At 40.6% G+C, this 9871-nt stretch overlaps 1 protein-coding gene across 1 annotated transcript in view; it reads right to left on the bottom strand.

The window, feature by feature from the left end:
• PTPN13 (protein tyrosine phosphatase, non-receptor type 13 (APO-1/CD95 (Fas)-associated phosphatase)) overlaps positions 1-8141 on the bottom strand; it is a gene marked incomplete at its 5' end in the record, with an annotated part of 42034 nt that extends 33893 nt beyond the window's left edge. Inside the window, 8 exons of the mRNA XM_010149257.1 lie at positions 878-1040; positions 2750-2932; positions 4032-4184; positions 4595-4733; positions 4894-5047; positions 6084-6258; positions 6368-6442; positions 7922-8141. Coding sequence (XP_010147559.1) covers positions 878-1040; positions 2750-2932; positions 4032-4184; positions 4595-4733; positions 4894-5047; positions 6084-6258; positions 6368-6442; positions 7922-8141 — 1262 coding nt within the window. The remainder of the gene's footprint in view (positions 1-877; positions 1041-2749; positions 2933-4031; positions 4185-4594; positions 4734-4893; positions 5048-6083; positions 6259-6367; positions 6443-7921) is intronic.
• Between the last annotated feature and the right edge of the window lie 1730 nt (positions 8142-9871).

The raw sequence follows: 9871 nt of genomic DNA, 5'->3' as shown, positions 1-9871 counted from the left end.
CCCCCCCCTTTTTTTTTTAATTAAGAGATCACAATCTCCACAGCAATGGGGTCACAAACTCCATTCCAGATACATTGGTGAAAGTCTGGATTAACAGCAACTGGAATGCAGACAGATTAAAAAAGGGAACAAAAAGAATGAGCAGGCAGACTGACCAAAATAGCACTTCCAGGCTGCACTGAAAGCCAGCCAGCCAAGTGGGCTCTGCTGCAAATAGTGAAGAAATTAGTACAGAAGGATTTTTTTCAATGACTGCATTCTCCAGTTAATATTTTCTATCTAAAAAGAACACCTTCACATTTTCTATCATACAAAAAAATTAGACAGCAATGCTGAAGAAAATTAACTAGCATCAGTGTTGTTCCTTGCTACGTCCACCAAACACTTAACTGGAATAAAGACAGCTGCACCCACAGATTACAGATGCAACATCATGAAATGCTCCCTATTGTATCTGCCCTCATATGATCACACCATTTTATCTGTAATCTCACATTATCAAACCAATTCATTTCAGAGTAAGGAACAGGTAAAAATCCTGTTAATAAAATACCTTCAAAGATCTTTCTCAAAAAAAGCCAAAAGGCATTAATCAAATGGGAAAGTACTATTAGTGACTTATTTTTAGATTCCTTCTATTTTAGAGGAGCTGTTGTGTGCCAGCTCTGTGTGATCTGCCAACTCCTTTATTTTTCCCTCTTAAACAAAACCTAAACAAGCTTAGCTAGTAGATTCTCTTTATAGTATAAGCCCTCCAAATGTAGAGCTACACACATGTAACACTCAGCAGAATTACTGAAACACAAGTTCAGTTTTTCTCCTTATAAAAAATATGTATTGATTGCTATTAAAACCAACACAGCACCACAGTCCTTACCAATGTCCTGAGTGTCTTGGTTGCACTGCCTGGTTCTCATTTGTAGCTGGAACTTATGCTGGGAAGAGCAGAGATGCAGAAGATACTGGCAAGTCTTACTACTGTCAGTCTGAAATGCATGCTTAATACCATCTGATGTGTTCTGCAAAGTTATTTTCTTCTTCTACACAACGGAGAAAGAAAAAAGTTGGAGACAATGATTTCCTTTAGTCTACAAAGAATTTTGTGTTTGCTTGTGCATAGTTAACAGCATTCAAAATTTCCTGGAGCAAAATGCACTGATGGGAGAGATGTCTGTTAAGACAGGGGTTGAAAGTAACTTGAGATGTACAAAGTAGCACTTGAAAGCTACTTCTGGCCTAGCTGTGATGGTACTTTATTACTATTTCATCCACCTCTATTACTGTTAGTGCTGACAAATGACAGTACCAGTACTATTATATTTTGCAGGACAGGGTTTACAAAAGCCTCTGTGGAAGTCACAAGAAATAAAGAACTACATTGCGCTTGTTCAGCCTGGAGAAGAGGAGGCTCCGAGGAGACCTCATTGCAGCTTTGCAGTATCTGAAGGGGGCCTACAAGGGTACTGGGAGAGGACTTTTTACAAGAGCCTGTAGTGATAGGACAAGGGGTAATGGGTATAAATTGAAATCAGGGAGGTTTAGATTAGATATCAGGAAGAAATTCTTCACAGAGAGGGTGGAGAGGCACCGGAACAGGTTGCCCAGAGATGTTGTGGATGCCCCCTCCCTGGATGTCTTCAAGGCCAGGCTGGATGTGGCTTTGAGCAACCTGGTCTAGTGCAAGGTGTCCCTGCCCATGGCAGGGGGGTTGGGACTAGATGATCTTTAAGGTCCCTTCCAACCCAAACCAAACCCTTCTATGATTCTATGATTTTACATGCCCATCTAATTATGAAATCTATCAGTTAATGTTCCAGATCTTAAATTTATCCTTTTAGTAATTTTTAAACTTCAATTTACCTATTCTAGTTAAAACCTTATCACAAATGAAACAGGCTGTAGTGTTTCAGTAACATATCAGACAGAGTTAGAAGTACTGTTTTCAATACCTATATAAGCATTTGAAGCCCAACTCATTACAAACTGACACATGACCACCAACTTACGGTATATCCACTAAAGTTGGCTGGTATGGTCCAGATGAAGTGTCAGCACCCGTTTAACTTAACTACTCTTGGAAATACAGCACCTTAAAAGCAACGTAGGTGCATGTCCTAATTACACCGAGTGCTGGCATTTGCCAGTGCCCGGTCCTCTAATGCAGGTTTCTCGCCCCAGTGCTTCTTTACTACCCATGTCCCATGCAGCAGCACGACCAGGTTGCCCAGAAGCACAGTCAGTGGGCAGAACTTCTACTCATGCTAAGAGCAGCCCTTGATCTATCTTCATAACAGCTCTTTCATTAGAAGGCAGAGCAGCCACGTTTCACATCACTATGGATTTGCCAAAACACAGGTGCTAAATTCTTCTGAGGCTGGATCTTTAAAATATCAAAAATCTTATTTCAATGCCATAATACAACACAGCTGAGCCACACAAAATGTAGTCTCATTACACTGTAAAACAGCAGCTTAATTGTCCCCCCCCCAGTATCTGGAGATACAAATACAAACATGTACACACAGGTAGGGGAAGAGCAACCAACTTACACTAAAGGATATTTTCTTTGTCTCTCTCCATGGGAAGCGTAGTACAGGTGTGCGGGCACCATTGTGAACTTCAAAAATAACGATTCCTTTGGAGCACACTCCCAGAAGGATACCTGTTTGGGATCTCTTCTCAGGCACCAGTATCTGGAGATACAAATACAAACATGTACACACAGGTAGGGGAAGAGCAACCAACTTACACTAAAGGATATTTTCTTTGTCTCTCTCCATGGGAAGCGTAGTACAGGTGTGCGGGCACCATTGTGAACTTCAAAAATAACGATTCCTTTGGAGCACACTCCCAGAAGGATACCTGTTTGGGATCTCTTCTCAGGCAGCACATGATGAAGATGAACCCCATATTCTGTGAGCCTCTGACATAACTGTACAGACCGATGCAACAAAACTTTTAAGAATGGGAAGTTATGGCTATTACAAGTATTGTATACCTCTATATAAATATTATACCCCTATAAATATTTTCATATACACTTATATATATATTTTAGAAAAAAACTATTCCTCTCTGCCTGGTGATTCCACTTACAGAGTTTACAGGTTCACTCAGTCTGCACTCTCAGGCATTCATTCCTGCCGTCTCTTCAGTACTGGCATGAGTGATTGATGTAATGAATCAAAAGAGGGCATCTAACTGCTCTTCCCACCCCCCCATCAGATTAGGTTTAGTTAGGATTAAGTGCCCCGCTCTTGTTCTCCCTGGTTAAGTTACAAGAACATTTCTGCCAAACCAGCAACAGCCTTAGAAAGGGCAAAGTCAGCTGAGTGCCTCTTCCACCACCTTCTCAGTGGGACTGTGGAACTACAGTGTGACTGTGGAATTACAGTGCCATGGGTATCCAGTGTCTCAGCAGCAAACTGTCAACCCCTGACCTCGTTTGCAAGCATTGTATCATGGCAGGACCTGATCATTATCTCATGAGCAACAGCAGCAAAACCCATAATTACATTTCGTAGTGGGTCCTTTTAGAATAAACCAAATATATCTGTGATTATAGTTTCCTATCACCTTACCTAGTACCTGCACAAGTAAGTCTGCTCAGTAATGCTTCTGGCTTGCTTCATATCTAGCACCATAAACGGTATTAGCTGTAAAAAACATTCCCTAATTTTTCATCTCAACAGAACTAACAAAGGACATAGGGAATGCAGGGTGTGCTGCTCATAATCACAGCTTCCTTTAGAGTAAACACAAGGATCAATAGCTGCTTTAAGCTAGTTTGAGCTAAAGCAGGAAAACTACTGTTGAGGAAAAAAAGTGAAAAGACCTCCTTCCCACCTATTACGACTTCTTTTCAATTGTAATGATGTGTCTTTTGAGACGAACTTGTCAGCTTTCTTCCTTTCAGTGTTATTCAGAACCTGAGCTGTTTTCCTGTGCTTTCACTTCAAGTCCATGCACCCACATTCTCACAAGGAATTTTTTAAGTCATAGATTAAGGAAGCAAACTGCTGCCCACTTACCTTCAAAAACTCTAACTCTGTCTCTTTCTCAGATGCACCCACATAAGTGCTGTGCAATTTCGGCAGCTCTTCCTTGATGTAGGACAGATCTAGTTTCTCCATCACTCTAGCTGGGACATAGTGTTCTAGTCTGAAATATGACATGCCGTGCACCTACAACACAAAACACGTTCGTGATCGCAGCTCCACACTACTACTGTATGAGCACGAATGAAGCAAAAACATTCATTTTACAGAGAATAATACAGTATAACTGACTAAGGAGAGGGATGCAGAATCTCAACCCTGACCCAGAGCTTAATTTCACATGTAGTTTCTTCCTATTCAAACCTGTCTCTACTTGCAATGAAGAGAGAGGGTTCAACACTCAGATCCTGAACTAGATTCTGCAACAGCCCTGTGTCAGACTAAAAGAAAACTTGCCCACAGCAAAAACTGCCCTGAAATAGAAGCTCTGCTGATATGCTGTTGGCAGAGCTGTGAAGCACTTGTAGCAGCTCACAGTCCATTCTTTAATTAAGCAGCAAGAATGCAGTTCCTCAAAGGTGAAATTGATGGTGTACCTCTGCCTGGTAATCTCCATACTCAGCTTGGAGAGCTAGGGATGCTAATAATAAGGCTGTCTCGTCATCACAGTGCATCCTGTCTTCCAGAATGTCCTTCCGTAACTGTAGATAATACTGGTGACAGGTCAGCGTGTGCCTAGAATAGGAAAACAAAACAAAAACCACAAAAAAAAAACCCACACCATCTTTGGTACTCTTCTTGTTATAGCCTATTTTCAGTATTAGATTAATATCCAGTTTCTGTCCATAAATGTAGGGCTTAAGGGGTTAATTATTTTTTTTTTCCATACACTCACTGTATAAGACTGACATCATCCACAAAAAACTTTATGCGAAAAAACAGAGTGAAGTTGACAGGAGGCTTGTTCTTTTTCTTCGATTCTTCTTTCCATCCCTCTGGAGCTACTTTACTCAGCTTTATGTCGGGATCAACGAAGAAAAATTCATTGTCTGCCACGAATGTTAGAAGGAAAGCACATGGGTAAAAAGCATTAAAACCAAATCAAGATCAGATTTACAATTCTGAAATTTGGTTTTGAACAGTAGTGTTTCCTGTTGACTAACAATGGCTTATAAGCACAATAGCTATTAAAGGGGACACTGAATATGAACAGAAGAAATAATTCTACAGTTATCCTGAAGACACCAGTGGAAAAAAGAAAGGTAGCTTTGGTAACAGCTACAAAATAGGAGCTAGGGTTTCTTCAAAATTTCAAATTTTCTATCCCATAGGAAATCCCAAATCTGTCATTCCTTCCCTCTCTTCCTACTTCTGTAGCATTTACACTTCTCCAAAATGTTTTCAAGGCTTTCTAAATTGCCAAGGATAGAGTGGTCTTGGGTATGGACTCTGCCATGGATAGAGCTGGCTCTTGGGCTGCTAAGGGCTTTATCCCACGCCAATATTCTGGGCACTACACTTCAGCAACAACCTGCAAGATACATCAACAGGAAACTGAGGTCTGAAGACATTAGTTCTACCACAAAGACCACCTACCCAGTGTGTGTGTGTTGGGGAGGGGAAGTCCAGCATCTGGTCTGTTCTAATGGTGAAAAATTAACAGCACAGGAGCAAATACTTTTTCCTTAAGGCAACTCCCTCAACAGAAGGTGTCCTCCTATGCATTCCAACAGGTCTGCCTCCATATGAGGCTGCAACATTGCCTAGGGCATATTAACAGAACTCAAAGCTCTTTCATGTCCTCTGAGGGGCATTAGTCAGCGACAGCAGCAAACAACAGGGAAAAAAAACCTCAGCAACCAAAGGGAAAAGGCTGCCCAAATGAACTGCCATTACTCATGCAAATGTAGAATTTTCTTGCGTAGAAGTGTTCTTCATTGAGGAATCTACTTTGCCTCCATACAGGAGAACGTAGCTCTAAATGCTTTGTAGATGCCAGGTACTTTCTGCTTATCTTTTCTCAACACCATGTAGCCAATTCTTCTTACGCTATACATGTCAACTACATAAAATCATTATTCTTACCTCTTAAAGTAGCCAATCCAAACAAGTGATGCTCCACCAAGCCAATATGGGCAACAACCATGTCAAAGACATCTTTACATATCGTTTTGGTATCACAGGTCAGCTCCAGCTTCTGCCCACTTAGAAGCATCACGTTCACTTTTCGCCTGGTGTCATCATTCTTCCCTTTCTTAGTCTGCATTTTGTGAAATAAAATAATCCAACATTCACACTTGCAACAGAAGCGCATTCGTTGGTTTAACATAATTCCCCTGTCACTGCCTGCTGAATAGCCCTTTTCTTACCAAGATAGACTTCGGTAGATCCAAGGAGATGAATGGCTCAATCGTCATTTTCACAAACTCGGGGCCAAAGAAATTCTGCAAATCACAAGAGTATGAATGAACACTGTGTTGCTGGAACAACAGACTGAGGCACAGTCAACTCCTGCCTTGCAAATGCCAAAGAAGCAAAGGCTGAAACTAGAAAGTTGTACTGAATTCCTCCCATAAAATGGTAAGTCTAAAGAACCTGATTTTAAAAGCTCATGTGCCAGATACCACTGGCAAACTACAATGTTGGTGACATTTTTACTCAGCATATTTTCCTACCTTTGCTGGGCAAAAAGCCAACACTGCAATATTATTTGTCTTTCTTTATAATACAAGGTGAGGGTTGCTTATTGGAACCATCTGGGCTTATCTCAGTAAGCAACTGCTTGGCATTACTAAGGTTTTCTGCACTGGTGGTGATTCCGCGTTGAACAATCTCTGCCTGTGACACACAAGTCTCATCTCCTGAAGACTTAAGTGTTCCAGCTTAATTCTACCTGCTGGGTTCAAGTAGAGATCCTGGCCAATTTCTATCTGCCTGTAGACAAACAAGTGTTCTACTAATTCACCCTGTAAGTTATAAGAGGTTACCTGTACAAACTGTCCCCTGCACAATACCCACTTCAAAACCACATTAAAGAGTGGCCCAAGATTCATCTTTTCAGGGAAAACCTCCATTGGCTATTATCTACTGTCTACTATATGTAAAACATCTGCACATACATCTCAAGGGCCACAGTGGGGGGAACCAACCCAGTTAGTTAAAGCCTAAATGAGCTAACTAGTCAGAGGACTGTGAACTGGAAGATGCCAAAACTATTACGCTGCATTAGGACAGCAAATTCACCCAAGTCTTGTTTCAAGTAATCACATCCTTAAAAATATATTAGTAAATAAATCTAATTCACAGAAAACAGCAGCAGAGGGCATCAAGCCATCACCTCTTTTAAACATCAGTCACTCTGGTATGTGGGTGAAATACAAGCTTACATAGAGAGACAGCGGTAGAAGTAAACAAAGACAGCTAGCAAAAGAAAGGAGAGCTTGCACAGTGACCCAGGGTGAACCCAAAAGCCAAATGAATCCTCTCTCTGCCTTTCTTTACCTTCCAAACCCATTCACTTAATAACCGTTGTTGCTGGTGGGACACATTCAGATTCCACTAAAGAAATAAATGCAAATCAAAGTGGTGGAACACACCACAGAATACAGAAGAAAACTACCCCCTTACCTTTGTTAGGATGCTATATTGTTTAACCGATGCAATCTTTAGTCAAGGCTTGCTGTCTGTTTTGGCATATCTTGATACTGCTTTAGGCTATGTAGCCACTAATGCCACAAAACCTCAGAATTTTACCCTGTGAGAGTAGGTCTTTCCTATCAGGGCAACACCAAACACCTAGTATTTAATCTGTTGATGACTGTTTATTACAGGACCCAGTTTATGAATCCAACATATTACAGTTTCAGTCAAGACACTGCTATGTTCCAGTGAAAATAAGAGTTCACCTGAGATCAGGGCATTACCCTCAGTTTTCTTTGTGTCATGGCTGTTTCCAGGGCTATTTCTCTCAGTGGATCTCTGGTGATGTCAAGCATTGAGGACCTAATTGCATCTCCTGGGTAGAGGTTAGGTCGGGACTGCCTGAGAGCCATTCTAGCTTGCAGTTGCATCATTTCTTCTTCCTGACGCTTCAGCATCACTTCTTGACTTACTAGATTGCCTTCAAATGGTGCTTCATGTTGCCTATAGTACAGTCAGAGGGATGAAAGAGATTACTAGGGTATGCCTAAGACATTCTGCTGCTTTAAGCACTTACCTAAGTGGAAAGCCAGCGAACAAGAACTAGATATTAAATACTACATTAAACACAACATTTATTCAGCAGGCAGGAGGTTAGCACTCAACCACAATATAATCCACCAATACAGAAAACGACCAAACATGGCAAGTTTCTACAGCTGCCCATTATTTATTCATATGAAAATAAGGGCTCAGCTGCAGTCTGAAAAATACTTGACACTAGAAATGCAGTGCATCAGTACAAAACCAGTGAACACACGAGGAAGAAAAATATTAATGCTTTGAAAATATCTTAACTTCTCTGCTCAAGCAGGGACTGTGAAAAAGGCATGCTCAAAAGCATGCTGTTCAAGAAAAAAATAAAGTAATAGTGTACTTTATATACGGAAATATTACTCCAATCACTTTCTCTGTGGCAGTTCTTTACAAACTCTTTGAACAGCACTGTTATTTATTCCCTGAGTTTTCCTGAGCAGTATTATAGCTTGAAATCCTTATCAACATATATCAACTTATATCTCTCAACATCCTATATATTAAATTATTCTAGATACATACTCTAATGTTTTCATCATATTTTGCGGAAAAAACCTCCTTTCCTTTTAAATTCCTAAGAATGGCTTGCTTAATACATAGCCAGCACAAAAAAACCAACCAACCAAAAAAACCCACAAGACAAACCACCACCACCAAAAAAGAGAGATCTAAACTAATAATCTGAAGAAAAAAGAAAAAAAAAAAGAGAAAAAACAAACAACCCTATTGGTGTTTCTGAGAAAAAGAAAACCTATCCTTCTGTTCTTTTCTCAGCAGGTATGGACCCCAAATGCCCCACGAATTTTTTTCTCTGTGGCATGAAAGAAACCCACATCTGTTGTAGCTGAACAAAAGCCATTTTTTACTTGAAAATCTGGAAGGAAATTCGGAAATGTGAAGAAAGGAGAAATTTAAGAAAGATAAAACCAACTTCCACTCTGCTCCCTCCCCTCTGTCCTATGCTTACAGAAGAACACCTTTAAACCCCAAACTAAATATAAACCAATCAAGCCTTCTTTAGAAATCCTAAAACAAGAAAACACAGTGTTCTCCCTCTCTTAATGTAACTATACAGAGGCAATTTTTAAACACAAACAGACAGGGGAAACTAACAAGACTTCTATCCACAAAAACCCCACTTTCAGCAATTCTAAGCTAAGTGTTAGTTTAGATTGTACACTAGAGTAATGAAAACCATGAAAGAGCAAAGAAAGTGTTTTGAAGCCTGCATATCGCTGCACCAAAGTTTATGGATACAGATTGTGCTGGTTTTGGCTGGGATAGAGTTAATTTTCTTCAGAGTAGCTAGTCTGGGGCTCTGTTTTGCATTTTTGCTGGAAACAGTGTTGGTAATACAAGGTGTTTTCGTTACTGCTGAGTAGTGCAAGCACAGCTTTTGCTTTACCTAATTAAACTGTCTTTATCCCAACTCACAAGATTTCTCACTTTTACTCTTCTGATTCTCTCCCCTATCCTGCTGTGGGGGGAGTGAGCAAGCGGCTGTGTAGTGCTGAGTTGCCGGCCGGGGTTAAACCATGACAGAGATAAATGGAGAGTAGGTCCTGCACTGACAGTGCTGCACAGCCTGTTCTAGGAAAAGGTCATCGACAGACTTGGGACCCGATGGAATACATCCG

The sequence above is a fragment of the Eurypyga helias genome, unplaced genomic scaffold (assembly GCF_000690775.1).
Source record: "Eurypyga helias isolate BGI_N326 unplaced genomic scaffold, ASM69077v1 scaffold7363, whole genome shotgun sequence".
Classification (NCBI taxonomy): Eukaryota; Metazoa; Chordata; class Aves; order Eurypygiformes; family Eurypygidae; genus Eurypyga; species Eurypyga helias.
The sequence above is the reverse complement of the archived record's forward strand: the minus strand, read 5'-3'. Positions and strand labels throughout refer to the sequence as shown.